The sequence below is a fragment of the Leishmania martiniquensis genome, chromosome 2 (genome assembly GCF_017916325.1).
Source record: "Leishmania martiniquensis isolate LSCM1 chromosome 2, whole genome shotgun sequence".
NCBI lineage: Eukaryota > Euglenozoa > Kinetoplastea > Trypanosomatida > Trypanosomatidae > Leishmania > Leishmania martiniquensis.
In genome coordinates this window covers 203,627-218,296 of record NC_090137.1, presented here as the reverse complement: position 1 = coordinate 218,296, position 14,670 = coordinate 203,627, and the positions used below count along the sequence as shown (strand labels likewise).

At 63.6% G+C, this 14,670-nt stretch overlaps 4 protein-coding genes across 4 annotated transcripts; all 4 read left to right on the top strand.

Moving 5' to 3' along the window:
- Positions 1 to 2,981: 2,981 nt before the first annotated feature.
- On the top strand, positions 2,982 to 3,815 carry LSCM1_08263 (uncharacterized protein; the record flags this gene model as incomplete). The annotated part of the gene is made up of 1 exon (XM_067325598.1): positions 2,982 to 3,815. The coding sequence occupies one exon, from the start codon at positions 2,982 to 2,984 to the stop codon at positions 3,813 to 3,815; it is 834 nt and encodes a 277-aa protein (XP_067181625.1).
- A 4,093-nt stretch (positions 3,816 to 7,908) lies between these two features.
- On the top strand, positions 7,909 to 9,759 carry LSCM1_08262 (uncharacterized protein; the record flags this gene model as incomplete). The annotated part of the gene is made up of 1 exon (XM_067325597.1): positions 7,909 to 9,759. One exon carries the CDS (start codon positions 7,909 to 7,911, stop codon positions 9,757 to 9,759), a length of 1,851 nt encoding a protein of 616 aa, XP_067181624.1.
- A 1,737-nt stretch (positions 9,760 to 11,496) lies between these two features.
- Positions 11,497 to 12,612, top strand: LSCM1_08261 (uncharacterized protein; the record flags this gene model as incomplete). Its single annotated transcript, XM_067325596.1, has 1 exon — positions 11,497 to 12,612. One exon carries the CDS (start codon positions 11,497 to 11,499, stop codon positions 12,610 to 12,612), a length of 1,116 nt encoding a protein of 371 aa, XP_067181623.1.
- A 625-nt stretch (positions 12,613 to 13,237) lies between these two features.
- LSCM1_08260 (uncharacterized protein) lies at positions 13,238 to 14,605 on the top strand (the record flags this gene model as incomplete). The annotated part of the gene is made up of 1 exon (XM_067325595.1): positions 13,238 to 14,605. The coding sequence occupies one exon, from the start codon at positions 13,238 to 13,240 to the stop codon at positions 14,603 to 14,605; it is 1,368 nt and encodes a 455-aa protein (XP_067181622.1).
- Between the last annotated feature and the right edge of the window lie 65 nt (positions 14,606 to 14,670).

The window sequence follows — 14,670 nt, the reverse complement described above, 5'->3', positions numbered from 1 at the left end:
CATCTCTGTGCACCGTCCCTCCCTCCCTCTCCCTCTCCCCTCCCCTCACACACACACACACCAAAGCGGGATCTCTCATGCAGAGGAGGCGAGCGAGCAGCGAGCAGGAAAAACACATAGGCATTAAAGCAACAACCCGTGAGAGTGCGCGTGAGCACGTGAGGAAGTGAGACGAGAGGCCTCTGCAGAAGGGAAAAAAGCGGAGGGGTGGGGTAGGGGCGTGCGCGACGATGGCCTCTCTCTCTCTTCCCTCTCCCACAGACGTTTTTTTCTTTTTTTAGTTTCTGTTCGTCTGTGTCTGTCGCGCACCTCTTCCCCTTCCTCCCCCTCACACACACACACACCCTCTCTCCCCCTTCCGTCTACTGTATTTCCTTTCCTTAGGTGTTTCCACTTAGACCCTTAAGCGCCGCCGGTTCGTCTGTCTGTCTGTGCGTGTGTGTGCGCGCGCGCCCCACCCCTCTCCTCCCCCCTTTTTGTTTCGCGCACGCGCTCTTCTTTTTTTTCTCTTGATCCCCTCGCCTTCTTCGTCCTCTTCCACTTCTGATTGAGGAGGTATGAAAGCACTCGGTATCACGTGAAGACACACACACACACACGCGACGGGCCTGCCTCCAGCACTCGTACGAGTCGACCCCCCCTCCCCTCTCTGCCACCTGTACGCATCTGTATACCTGTCTGCCTGTCTACCTGCCTGCGTGCGTGCGTGTCTGCCTGTCGATGGACGCTTCCGCGCACGGTAAGCCCCTCTTCCCCCGTTCTTCTCCTCTGTTATCACGCGCCTCGTTGACAGACATTTTTTTTTTGCTCCGTTTTTTCTTTTTACCCCGCGCTCGCGTCGACGCCTTCAATGACGGTGGATTTGGACGCCCTGCAGAGGCCCCTCTTCCTTTGTTTGCCGCCCGCGCTCTGTTGCGGTGCGCGAGTGTGTCTGCGCCTCTGTCAGTCTGCGCAAGCGGCATCTCTCTCGCGCGCGCTCTCTCTCTCGGCCGGGGAACTGTGTGCCCCACCAGCAGCAGCACCACCTTCTCTGTCTTTCTCTCGTCTCAGTGCCCACCTCATGCCCGCGCGCTGTCTTCATCCCTCTCCTCTTCGGCCCCGACTCAAGCAGAGGCAAGCGTGAGCGCCAACGCGGGATGCCGCTGCCGAAAGGGTGGTGATGGTGATGATGGTGATGTGGCTGAGAAAGCGTCTGTGGAGGCAGACAACTGAAGGGGGAGGGAGGGGCAGATGGGGCGGCACTGCAGGCGGCCACAAATACGAAGGTGGAGGCACACGCACGACGAGGAAGCGAAAACTGCGGCGGCATGACCACCCCACAGCCGCCATACCAACTACGAAGGAGTCGGAGAGGACACTAAAGAACAGCAGCAACAGACGCCTCCCTTCCCCCTCACCACACACGCGAACACGAACAGGGCGAACGCGGTTGTGTGTGCTCTTCTCGCGCTTACTATAATGTGCGTATGTGTGTGTGTGGTGGTGGTGGTGCTTGCCCGTTCTCCCCCCTCTTGCTGAGAGGGACAGTGAGCCATTGCCAGACCCTTTTGCCCTAAGTGCGAACGTTGATGCGCGCACACTAACGACGAGAAATAATTTCCAAGAGGGGACGGCGTTGCCTTCCCTTCTCGAAGCTCTCCGGCCAGCGAAGATGAAGAGGGAGAGGGTGGAGGGGGGCGTGTGTGTGTGTGATGGGGGTGGTGGGGCGGCAGCCATACGCATTCACCCTCACCAGGAGGCGCGCACGCACCTTCAGACAGGCCACTTGTGAGCTCTCGCGTGCGCCCTTCACCCCTTCACCCCCCTCTCCCCCTCGATGGAGAGGTACACCGTGAAGAAAGGCTTTCCCCCTCATAGACATGCAGCGGCAGGGGCAACAGAAGAGAGGGACATCCAAGTGCACTGAGGGAGAGAGAGCTATTTATATCTTAAACATCGGGGCAGCTCATGCGTTGTTCGAGCCGCTGTCGCCATGGGCACGCTTGGCACGCCACTGTTGTGGTAGCGAAAGCGAGCCACTTACAAAAAGAGAAAAACTTTTTTTTTGAAAGCGCTGTGCTCGAGACTCTATGGACCGCTTCATCCTCGCCATTACACGTGTGGGGCTTGTTGTGCCTCTTAGGGGGGGCGAGGGGAAGGCTCAGCACGCTCTCCTCGTCACCAGTAAACGCTGCAGGTAAAAGAGGGCAAGAAGGGGGCCAACAGGCGTGCGTGCATGCGTGTGGAAGCACTTGTTAGCAGTTTCTTGATGGCCATCATCACGGCACCTGGTCCACCTCTTCACCATTCCTCACGCCTCCCTTCACCCCTGCCCTCATCGCAGGGGGAGGAGGAGGAGTACACCTCTCATGGCGTAGCTCCAGCTTCCAGTCCCCTCCCCCCTCGCCCTGCTCTCTGGTGGGAGGCCAAGCCGCACCCTGTCCTCCGTATGCCCCCAGGTGGTGATAGAGCGAAAAAGCTGCGACGTGCAGTGGAGGGGGAGGGAGGGAGGGAGGGGGGGCCCGAGCGCTTTACGGGCCACTGGGGACGGTAATCAGGCCCCTGGATCGAGTCGGGTCCATACCACTGGGGAGCACGCCTTGTACCCTTCATGTGAGAGCGATGAATGGCCAGCGCAGCTCAAACGCATCTCACTCGACCTTCGCGCTGCCTACTGGTATGTGCGTGTGTGTATGTGTAAGGGTGGTGCAGCTGGAGCGTTGCCCCCCCTTCCCCTCCCCACCACGCACTGCGGACCGGGACTATCCTCCGTCCACCTCTTGCTGGGTGGCGCGTAGAGCACATCGCGTGATGTGTACGCCTTCTCCGTTCGACACGTGTACGTCTCCCTCTCCCTCTCCCTCTCAACGCAAGGCGGCAAGCTCCCCTCCAAAAAAAAAACGGTGCGTCGAACACCCCCCTGCCTCTCCACACACACACGTGCGAAAAGGCCGGTGCAGTTTTTTCAGTCTCGCCTAATCCGCTGCCCTGCTCCGCACACCATGGCAACCCTCTACAGGGACTACAATAGGCTCAGCCAAGACTTGCTGGCCAAAAGCTTCACCAAAGGTGGTGAGTGGAGGATCGAAAACAAGTGCAACGCCCTAAAAGGTTCGTACGCCGTCGCTACGACCTGCAAGACCGGCGACGAGGTGTGTGTCGATGTTGAGGCACTGAGCGAAAGCGGCGCCTGCTACGGCAAGCTTACCTTGACGCCGCGGGACCTCAGCGATGTCAAGGTCACCGTCCGCGCCGAGGACGTGCACAACCACCGCGTGGAGGCCATTATCCAGCACAAGGGCCCCTCTCTGTGCGACGTGTCGGTGGAAGTAAAACACGAGACGGTGAAGCCGATGGCGGGTGACCGAGTGAGTTTCCACGAGAGGCTCACGCAGAAGGCCATGGAGTTGGCATTGAGCATGGCTGCTGCGGACGGTGTGGAGGTGGGCTGCGGCGCCACGTACGACTTCAAGTCGAAGACGGTAGACTGGACGGCAGGGTGCCGCGTGGAGGTCAAGAAGGGCCTCGTGCTGGCGGCACAGACCATGCAGCTCTGCAGCTTCACGGCGGACATGATGACGAAGGCTCCGCTGCACCCCAAATTTCAGCCGCTCGTGGCCGCCTCCGTCATGGTCGACCCGCAGTCCATGACGTGGGACGGCTCCCTGGCGCTGGAGTGGGCCTGCCAGGTGATCCTGGGCAACACGGCCAAGGCCCGCATCAACAAGAACCTCGACTGGGCCATCGCGTACATCGCCTACCTGCGCGGCGGCTGGACGCTCGCACTGTCGCTGGACAAGAGCATGAAGACAGGCCTGACGCTCACACACAGCTGATGAACGTGTGTGCGCGTACGTGGCGACACGCGGTGCCGTGACGAGTCTGCCACGCCAATCACTCCTTACCACGTCGTTCACTCCCCTCCCATTTTGCTATTCTTCAGCGTCCTGCTCGCTCACGCACTCGCCCCTCCCCCCTCTCCTTGCCTCGACTGCTGCGGATGTGTGCTCGCTCTCGGCCAGCTCCGCCCTCCGTCCACTCCCGTGCCTCTTGAGATCCGCCTCACCGTGGTGAAGCGTCTCCTCCTCCCCCTCCTCCGATGCGCTGATGTGGTGCCTGGATGGCCTCGCGGCATCTCCGACGTTGGGCGTCTGAGCGTGCGCACCTGTCGGGTGAAGCCCGAGAGAGAGTGTGTGTGTATATATATATATATGCGCACGCGCAAGCAACGATGACCTGTGTACGTGCTCAGAGGATGGTGTAGTCAGCCTCGGAGCACAACGGCCACGCACACAAGCGTACTCGCCCTTCCCCCTTTCCCCCCTCGCGGTAATGGAGGCGCATCCATGTAGAGGGAGCGCGTCGGGGGTGCAGCCACAGGGCCAGCATACTTCTGCGTCCTTCTCAAGTGTCGCGCGCGAGAGAGAGAGGAGGGGGAGGGCAGAGGGGAAACGCGAGCGGAGAGGTGTGCCAATGCCGCGGCGGTCGATTGTTGCTTGACACAGATGTGCCGCTCTGCGAGCTCGGTGTGTGGGTGCGTGGAGAAGGACCCGCACGCACTCAAAGCGCAACCGCGAAGAGCATTGCAAGTCGGAGTGCGGCCGACCCCCTTTCCCCCTCTTACGCACACAGACGTGCCCTCAGCGAAAGAGAAGGGGGTGCGGCGCCGTGCCGGCGCTAAAGCTCCGCGCCCACGCACACGCCTACCAACCTGTACACGTGTCCATTCGCGTGTGCGATCCGATGCGCAGGAATCCTAGAGGGAGCGGGTACTCGTTCCTGAAGCCGTCGGTGACGTTGCACCTCAGTGCACGTGCATCGCTGTCCCAGTATGTCCGTGTGCCTCTTACGGCGGAGGAAGGGGCCGGGGGGGAAGCAGAGGGGTGGTGAAGCGATCGGTGGGTCGGCAGCCAAGCGGCGTTTTCGCCCTCGCTTCTCCTCCCATCGTGCTCATGTCATGCGTGCCCCTCCCTCTTCTCTCCGTTGCTCCCTCGCACATCAGTTGCGTGCCTCTCTTGATCGCTCTATATCTATATCTATGTTTCTATCCGTGCGCGCGCACGGTCTTTCCCCCTCCCCCTTCCTCCCCCCTCTCCTTCGGCCATTCGGGCCACTCTCGCAACGCACTCACGGTACCGTTGTGCATGATGTGTGTGCGCGTGCGTGTGTCAGGGGAGAGGGGCATCTGCTCACCGTTGCGCGTGGCGAATGTCTGCGTCGGGCTGTCCTCCCCGCCGGCCTCTTTTGCTGTAATAAATGTTTCTGTGGGCCATCACAAAACGCCTTGATCCCCTCCCCTCTCCCCCTCTCCCTTCAGCTGGCCAACACCGTGAGAAAAAATAAACTGCAGTCGGGAGGAATGGCAAAGAGGGTGGTGGTGGTGACTGCGGGTGGGGCGAACAGGCACTTGACGCCTACACGCCCACTCAAGGGAGCGGGAGAGGGGGACCAGAGAACGGCGTCGGCGAACCCCCTCTTCTTCTTGCGCTCTTCTCCCCTGTGCTTGTGCTTCGCTTCATCATCGCCGTTGCTGCGCACGTGTGCATGTGTGTGCGGGCGAGTCCATGTGGTCATTGTCTCTGCCGGCACCCTGCTCTCCTCTGGCCCACACACACATACACACACACACACATGCACACGTGCGCAGCAACGGCGAAGCCGCAAATTTTGAGCAATAAAGGTCCCCTCCTACCCCAGCCAAAGGCGATGCACCCCCGCAACACTGCTAACTGTGATGCGGCGATGATGTCCTTCCCCCCCTTACCCCTGCCGTTTCCCTCGGTGTCATTGCGCTGCGTCTCTTCCTCTCTCTTCCTCTTGTATCTATATGACTTCATTAGCGGCAAGCGCGAGGCCGAGCTGCGATACGCGCTGGCGGCGTCCCTCGACAGCGTTGCTGTGGCCCGCACAGGATGGGTTCAGCTGCCGCCAAAGCTCTTCCTGTGAGTTTCAGGCGAGGGACGGCGTAGATGTTGCGTGGCCTCGGCCCCAGGCCTACTCCTCCCGTCAGGGACAGCGGAGGAGCATCGTCAGCCGAGACCCACGCCGGTGTTGCGCGCCCACCCCTCCCCGTCGTGATGCAGTCACGCGTGCAGGCTATGGTGCTAGGTGCGACGAGGAACATTTGACGCGAAGATGCGGGTTGGACGTTGAGAGCAACCAATGCACGCACTCGTACCGGCTCTCTGTCTGCGCATCCACACGTTTCGGTGATGCGGCACGTCTCCGCGGCGCTGCGGCGGTTGGAGACAGTGAGCAAGCGGGGCAGGGGGAGGAAGGGCATGCAGGGCTGCGCCTTCGCCCGCGATGGCAGGTGGGGGACTGCGGTGCGCCCCCCTTCTGCCGCTGCACGAGTCTATCTCCGCCATGAAGCAGGCCGCGAAGTCATACGTGGAAGAGGACACACCGTGTGGGGCTTCGCCAGGTATCCGTCGCCCTCGCCTTCGGTGTGGAGCGTGGCCGCTTGCTGGCCAGTGAGGCCGGCACCCCCGCTCTTGCCTGGCTGGAGCGCAGGGGGGCGCGCGCGCGCATCCGACCCTGGCCATGGCTGATGCTATTGTACGGTAGTTCGCGCGCTTCCGCAGAACAAAGCAATCGTCGCCGTGCCGATCGCCGACAACGTGAGCGCACCCGGCCAACAACCCGCGCCGCGCCGCTGTCTAGCTGTGCGTGCCAGGGGGAGATGATCTCATTCGAGATACAAAGCCGCCGGAGACGCCCAAGCGCGTAAAATCGTCCCTAATTTCCTGCTCAGGGGGACTGGCTGCTGTGCTCCGTGAAAACGGAGAGGGGGGAGGGAGGAGGAGGAGGAGCGGGGGGGCAGTGTGGGTCATGTGGCGAAGTGAGAGCCCCCGAGAACCACAGCCGGCACGAGTCGACGTACACGCGCTCGCGAGCGCTACCGTCGTCTGTTCTGTTCAGTCCCTTCTGTGATCGCCGTCGCCCCTTGCTTTTTTTTTCTCGCCCCCCGTTGCGCCCTGACAAGCATCGGCTTGCAGTGTCGACGTACCCCCTCTCCCCCCTCTTCGCACGCACAGCTGCTTTCCCCTCTCTCTGCGCGCTTCTCCGATGCTGCCCGGCATGACACCTCTCTGCCCCCCTCTCTGGATAAGGCGTTGCTATGGTGGCTCCACAAGCGAAGGAGAGGAGAGGTGAGCGGGAGAGGGCCGTGCATGCCGCGCCCGATCCACCTCGCGCGGCGCGCGCGTGCCCACCGCTCCTCCTCACGCTCCTCCCTCCCTCCCCCCGCCGCTCTCTATGGGCGGACAGGTGCCTGCTATTCCCACGCTCGCACGCACGTGTGCCTCCGTGCCCCGAGCCGCCGTCTGTGCCTGTGAGAACGCGCACGGCGCAATCGCTTCTCCACGCCTTCGAGGCGGCCGTGGGTGTGGTCTGCCCCCCCTCCCCCCCAACACACACACACACACACACGCCAGTCTTCGACCGTTGCCCCCTCCCCCTCGCGCTCTCTTGGCACGGAATGCGGCAGTTGTCTGTAGGGAGCCGAGAGAGAGGTGGGTGGAGGGGGGAGAGGGGCTCCACATCGCCTGGCGAGTCATCACGGTACGCCGCACCGGCTTCTCATCTGCCTTTCCCGTACGCGTCCGCTGCTTGTGGAACGTGGCGCGCCCTGCCGGAGTGTCATCGACTGCTTTCACCGCTGTCCCCTCCTTCTCTGTGCCTCCGCTGCCCACCTGCAGAGAGCGGTGCGGACCTGCCCGCCTTCCCTCCCACCCGCGGTGGGGCGCATTCGACACAGCAGCAGAGCAGACGCGGGCAGCGCATACCGCCGCTCGCGCCTCTCACCCCATCATCTCCCTGACACTCTTCGTTGCCCCGGGCTGCCTTGTCTGGCGCCACAGAGCCTCGTCTCCCCTCTCCTTCTCCTCACCCCTCCGCAGTCCCCCTGCTCGAGAGCGGGGGGAGACGATGATGACAAGCAGACCGCAGCGCGATGCTGTGGCGTTAGGCCTGCCTGCTCAGCCACAGCGGCGTACCTCATCGCCGTCGTCCGCACTTTCGGCGCACGCGCCCGACTGTGCACCACCGTCCTCGCAGCAGCGGCGGCATCCGCAGAGGTTTCACATTCGCCGTGGCATTCGGGAGGACGCCGCGTGCGAGGTTCTCGATGCCGCGTCCCTGTGCACGGGACCGCCATCCTTACCGGCGGTAGCGGTAGCGCGCAGCGCGGAGCGCTACACCTCGGACGGAACTGTCTTTGACATTGGCTCGTTGACGGCCTCGAAGGGCCGCCGGGGTGACCGCCACCACTGCCACACAGAGGTACCGGGCGCCGTAGACCAGAGCGATTCGAGAGCCGCGAGGTACCTCACCCCACTTCGTGAAAGTGGGAACAGTAGCCACCACGATGGCGGCGGCGACGGCGTTTCTGCCGCGGTAGCAGGGATGCCGGCACGTAGTGAGGGCGAGGCCCCGCCGCGCGACGAGGGGTCGCTCGCCTCGCGGATACGCGCCCAGCTTTCCCAGCTGGGCGGCGGCGCCTTTTCGAGGTGGGCAGCGGCGGCAGAGCGCCTTGTACCCCCTGGGGGCCATCTATCGAATGTCTTCAATCTGGCGAGTAACACACTTGGTATCGGCATCGTGTCGATGGCGTCCGGCTTCCACGCAACGGGGGTGTGCCTCGCGGTGGCACTGATGGTCGTGTGCGCGGTGCTCGTGAGCTTTTCATTTTACCTTATCGGTGTCACATGCGAGCGCAGCCCGTATCGCTCGTGGGAGTCCGCATGCCGGGGCATTCTGTTCCCTGGAGCGGACTACATCGCCGCCGGCGTCATGCTCTTCTTCCAGTTCGGCACGATGGTGGGCTTTGTGACGGCGATGTGTGACCTTCTGGTGCCGTTTGTGCAGTCCGGCGAGGCAGCCGGCATCTCTGCACCCGATACCATATCGGCGTCGCTGCATCGCGGCATGACAGTACTCGTATGGGCGGTTGGTATGCTGCCGCTGTGCTTGCCGCGCCGCGTGGCTTCGCTGCGCTTCTTCTCGATCGTTGGGGTCACACTCGTGATCTTCTTTGTGCTCGCCGTCGTTGTGCACGCGTCGATGGCCGGGCTGCCGCACGTGCACGAGCTCAAACGCTTTTCCACCGGCATCGATGCTGTGAACGGTCTGACGCTGTTCATCTTCGCGTTCCTTGGGCATGGCCTGTGCTTCCGCCTCTTCGACGAGATGCGGACCCCGTCCGCGAGGCATCTCTGCATCGACGGCTGCGGCAGCATTGCTCTCATCGGCGTGCTGTACGTCCTCGTCGGCTTCTTTGGCTACGCAGAGTTCGGCCCGGACATCGGCGGCTCGATCTTCAAGCAGTACCACGTACGCAGCGATCCCATGATGCTGGCGGCGTACATTGGCATCCTGCTGAAGATCTGCGTCGCGTACGCGCTGAGTGGTCAAGCATGTCGACTGCCGATTTATTACATCTTGAAGAAGAATCTTGACGTCTGCTCCCGTGAACTCCACCTAAGCATCACGGTGCCGCTGTGCGCGTCCTCCTTAGCCCTGGGCATGCTCGTGCCCGACATCAACGTCGTGTTTCATCTGCTCGGCAGCATCTGCGGTGGCGTCTTTGCCTTCCTCATGCCCGCCTATTTTGTGATGTATCTCGGCGGCTGGACGCTGAAGCGCGTTGGGTGGGCCCGGGTGGGCATGACGTACCTGAACATTATCACGGGCGTTGTCGCGGTTGTCTTTGGCACGGCGATGGCGATCCGTGGAGCGATCCATCAGGACGACGGAGAGAAGGGGGCACCACGGCGATGAGAGATTACAGCGGAGCCACTGAAGGCGCCTGCTTGGCTGACGAAGACGTGCCATCTCACACGTGCACCGGCGACGAGAACGATCGACGGACAGGGCAAAGGGGGGCGCTGGACCGTGGAGGCGACGTGGCGGAGCCTGGCGTGGGGGAGGGTAAACTGTCTCGTCGCCGCTGTGCCAGACCTTTTTGCGTTGCGAGCAGCGACGCTGACGGTCATGACGCGCGCCTCCCCTCTCGCTTTCCTCTCGCTCTCGCTCTCTCTGTATACGGCCTGTGTGCCATATCACTGCGGGATTGGTAGTGGTGGTGACGGTGTCGTTACCCACGCAACGAGCCCCCCTCCCCCCGTTGCGTTCGCACCCCTCCCGCTCTGCTTGGCTTTGGCCACTGCGAGTCGGAACGCGGCGACACGGTCGACAGGCCGGCGAGAGGCGTCATGCCCGCGGCGCCGATGTCCACCGCGTGGCTCGCGGGAGTGGATTGCCCATCTCAGACTGCAGGCAGACGCTCCGCGCATTCGCACTGGACATGCCACAACGAGGCGAGAGGAGAGACCATGGCCGCGGAGCTTTGCACGAGCGCCTGCCCACCCTTCAGAGGCAATGCAGCGGTGTCGCTGCGATGCCGGCGAACAGGGCCCCCCGGGCGCCCGCCTGATTTCGCTGTAAGGGTGCGCGAGCCGATGCTGTGCTCGACGTGGTGCGCGATGTGGGCGGGCCGCTAGGAGCTCGCTGGGCCCCCCATCGGAGGACATGATGCTGCGCGCGTGTGACCCCCGCCGTGTGTCTGCCGGCACATGCGCCTGCGCCCCTGCTGTGCTGCTGGGCGACGGGCGGTGCGCTGTCTGTGTGCCGGCCCGTGCCGGTGCACGGCCCCTTCTGCCGCGGCGCGTGCGGGCAGGCGGCCTCGGCACGTCCCTGCTCCCCTCGATGGCGTCGCCGGAAGCGGGGCATGCAGTCAGCGGCCCTCCTCCTCCCTCCCCCCTCAGCCGCTCTTTCGAGCGGCTTCGGCATCTGAATGAAAAGGGCTGTTGCCGATTTTGGCTGCTGTGCCGCTCTCTCCAGCGGTAAAGGGGTGAGTGTCTCGGGCGCAGGCAGAGGTCAGTGCGTGCGGGGCTCTGGCACAGCGCATGTGGGCTGAGCAGCCGCCTCCTCTCTCTCTCTGATCACGGGGCGCCGATGCATTGGAGCCGACGGCCTCGTCGGAGGCTGTCTGAGCAGAGAGCGCACATCCTGCCGTTACGACGGAGAGGGGCGCACCGCTGTCGTGTCTTCCTCTGCTTCGCTCGTGCCATGTGCATGTGCGTGTGTGCGCGTGTGTGCACTTCCCATTACATGTCGGCAGCGTATCATTAGGCCCCTCTCTCCCTGTTCGCCACTGCTTCACCTCGTTTCGGCCACCACAGCTGCAGCGTTGGTGGAGGATACGGTGGCCGTGACCTGTGCCTGCGCAGGCGCCCCCGTATTGGGTGAGCGAGTGTGTCTGCAGGGACTGGCGCGTGTTTCCACGTGCGCCCCTCCCCCCTATCCCCTTTCCCAGGCGGGGCACCGTGCCTCATGCACGCGCACACACGCGTTGCCTCTTTCCGCACATCACCGATCGCCACCCGCCACCGGCCTTCCGCGATCTGCTCTCCCACTGCCTCCCCTTCTCTCCCCCCTTTCCATCGAATTCTTTCAGTGCATCGAGCGCTATACGCCTCAAAGCACCGCTGCGCATGTTCTACCGTGGCGTTCCTCATGGTGCGGGCCCATCCCATCTGCACGGTCATCCGCTTCGCCCCGATCCTCATCCTCTTCGCCGTTCACTGCTCTGACGGACGCTGGCCCACGGACGCGGAGTGCGCTGAGCGCGTGGGGCGCTACGGCTTCAGCGTCAGCGTCTTTGCGAAGAAGCCGTCCCGGGCGCTGACGCACCTCTTTGTGCACATCTCCTCGCGGCATTTTCTCACGAATGCCCTCTCCTTCGCCGCGGCTCTTGCCGAGTTCGGCGACGTGTTGGACACCGCCGCGGAAGGGGCGGCGGCCCGCCCGCGGGTGCCTTCGCGCGAGGACGAGCGGCGGGGCGCGCCAGGCGGCGCGGCGGAGCGTTCTGCCATCGAGAGCGTGGCGTCGGGGATGCGCGCCGTGTGGGGGGAGCATAGCCGCCTGCACGCGTGTGCCCGCACCGCCGGCGCCATGCTGGTGTGGGCCGTCGGCGGTGTTGTTGGCGGACTGGGCTGCCAGGTGCTCCAAAATCGCTGGTTGCTGGCGCTGCGTCGGGAGCGCGCTGCGCGCGCCGCTGCCGCTGTGAGCGAGGCGGTGCACGACACCGCGTGTGGTGTTGCGGGCGGACACATCGCAGAATCACTGAGTGGCGGCATGAAGCTACTCCGGCAGTGTGCGGAGGCGTGCAACAGCAAGTTGGCCGTGCCGGCACAGGAGGCAGTGAACAATGCGATGCTGATGTGCGGTGCGAGCGCGGGGGTCTGCGCTCTCTCTGGGTTCAACGCCGGCTACTACGGCCGGCCCATCACTGCGCTCTGCGTTATTATGCCGGAGGCTTTCCTGCTAATCACAGACCTCGCCAACCGCTACATCGCTCTGCTGGCACCGGCGCTCGACTGCACGGCCTTTCCGGCGGCAGCGGCGGAGCGGCGTGCGCTGCAGTCGACGTGGCGATTGTTGATGTCTGGTGAGGCCGTCGGCCACGCCGCGCACATGGGCGGCTTCGTGGTGGGCGTGGGAATGGGCTACTGTTGGCTATGGGTGCAGAGGCGACGGCGCCTGCGTCTCGCAGCAAGCGGGCGCGGCACCGCCCGACTATTTCTGAGGACAGACATATACGCACCCGTACGTCGAGGCTTGCGAGGTTAGACGGGGAGGGTCGCTGTGGCGCAACTTCCCCCCCTCCTCCCCAACTTTAGTGGACGGCACACGGTGGGGGCCTATAGGTCCTCCTCATGCGCTGTGGCCTCTGTGGCGGAGGGGGTGGGGGGGCGAGGCAAGCGGTGATGAGATGTCGGGTGAGGATAGTGTCTGTCTCTTTGTGTGTCGGTCTGTGTGTGTGCTCGATGGGAATGGAAACACGCGACTACGATGTGCTGACGTGAAGTGTAGAGGTGCACCGCTGTCGTCCTCCCTCTTCCGTCCCCATCGCCTCCATGACACATCTGCTCTGCGTCAGCGCCGCTGTTGTCAGGCCATCATCTCCATCTGCTCCTCTTCTCCCCTTCAGCACCCCTTGTTTTTCTTCTTGTGCGTCCTCCTGTTTCGCTCGCCACGCGCGCCGGCGTTCGTTGCCGAGGATACGGCGTGGTTCACTGGGCGGAGAAAAACGTGGAGGTGGGCATTCCTGACTCAGTGGGGTCGTCTCGACCGCACAGGGGCCGCGTCGACGGACTTCATCGGAAAAAGAGACAGAAGAAGCGCCGCGTGAGGTGTGCGCTTCCACTCCTTCCCCCTTTTTTTTCGTGTATGCTCAAACATCTTCACGAGCACGATGTCCCTTTCCTTTACCAGCGGCGATCTCGCAAGTGAGCTGGTGCGCGTCTCGTGCATGTACACCACCGTCTTCGACAGCAAGGCATCTCACTACTACGCCGTGGCTCCAAAGAAGCCGTACGAGAAGCTGCTGAGCACCGCACTGAGCGCTGATGTGGCGGCTATGGCCGCCGAAAACGGCGGCGGGGGTGCTTGCTGCGAAGCCGGCACGCCCTCCTACAGCATCCTTTCTGGCCCGAGAAGCAGCCGCACAGACGCGGCACCTCCGCCGCTGACGAGGAGCGGCGCTGCGACCGTGGACCTATCGGTGCCGTCGCCGTGTGTGTGCGTGGAGCACGTAGCCCTGACGGAGGTCCGCAAACATTATCTGGGGGTCCCCGAGCTGCTGGGGCTCACCTTGCAGGTGACCATTTCCTCGGGGGCGGCGCGGACAGACGCGCGCACAGCGCCCGCCGGCATCATCACGCAGGGCAGCGAATCAGCGCGGGTGGCCGTGGCAGCGGCCGCTAATGTCCCTCTCAGCGGTTCCGACCCTCTCACCCGCGAGACCGGCGACAGCGCCGCGCCCCTGCGCGCCGCGATGCGGCGCGCACGCCACGAGATGAGCGCGAGCGCCGTCGGCGGGCACTGGGCACACGGACTTGCGGCGGTACCCGCGGCTCTGGGCACGAACAGGTCGTCCGTTGTCGTCCCTGTTTCCCACGCGCCACCAGCCCAGCCCTTTGTTTGGACCCTGCCGAAAGGGGGCGCCTTTCCAAGCGTGCGGCAGAACCTGCTGCGGATGCTCACGCGCAAAGGTTACCTGAGTGCCTACAGAAACGATGTGCACATGTTTGCCCACGTGACGCTGAGCGATTTGTCGGCGATGCTGTCCGTGAGAGTGCCCTCCTCGTCGTCCGAGACCTTCACGGCGCAGAACCGCGCCGCATCGCTTGCAATGGGCCGCGCGAATGTAACCGTGGACGTGTCCGACACGCCAGTCGTGGAGAATCGGCAGCGTCGGGCTCGCCGAACGGCAGGGGAGCTGGCGGGCTCGGAGAGAGGTGATACTGACTACTGCCGCATCCTCGCCGTGCCAAGAAGCTCGACTGCCCCGCCACCTGGGAGCACGAGCACGCCCATGGTCATGACCGCCGATGGCAAGGCGTCGTACCCTATCGAGCTCGTGCAAGTGGCGCAGGATGCGTACGCCTTCAGGGCTACATCCAAGTGCACAGATACCACCTGCATTACTGGCGCCGTGTGCTCTTTGGTGATGATGGTCCTCATTGCCTGCGCCACCCTCGCGTACGTGCATCGGCTGTGGCGCCGGCGAAAGGAGGAGCGCGCGGATGAGCTGAGGCTGCTGCAGCGGGATTTGCGTTGAGCGGTGGGATGGTGATGGCACAGCGGAAGGGATGGGGTGCGGCCTTGCCGCGCAGGCGTGCTGAG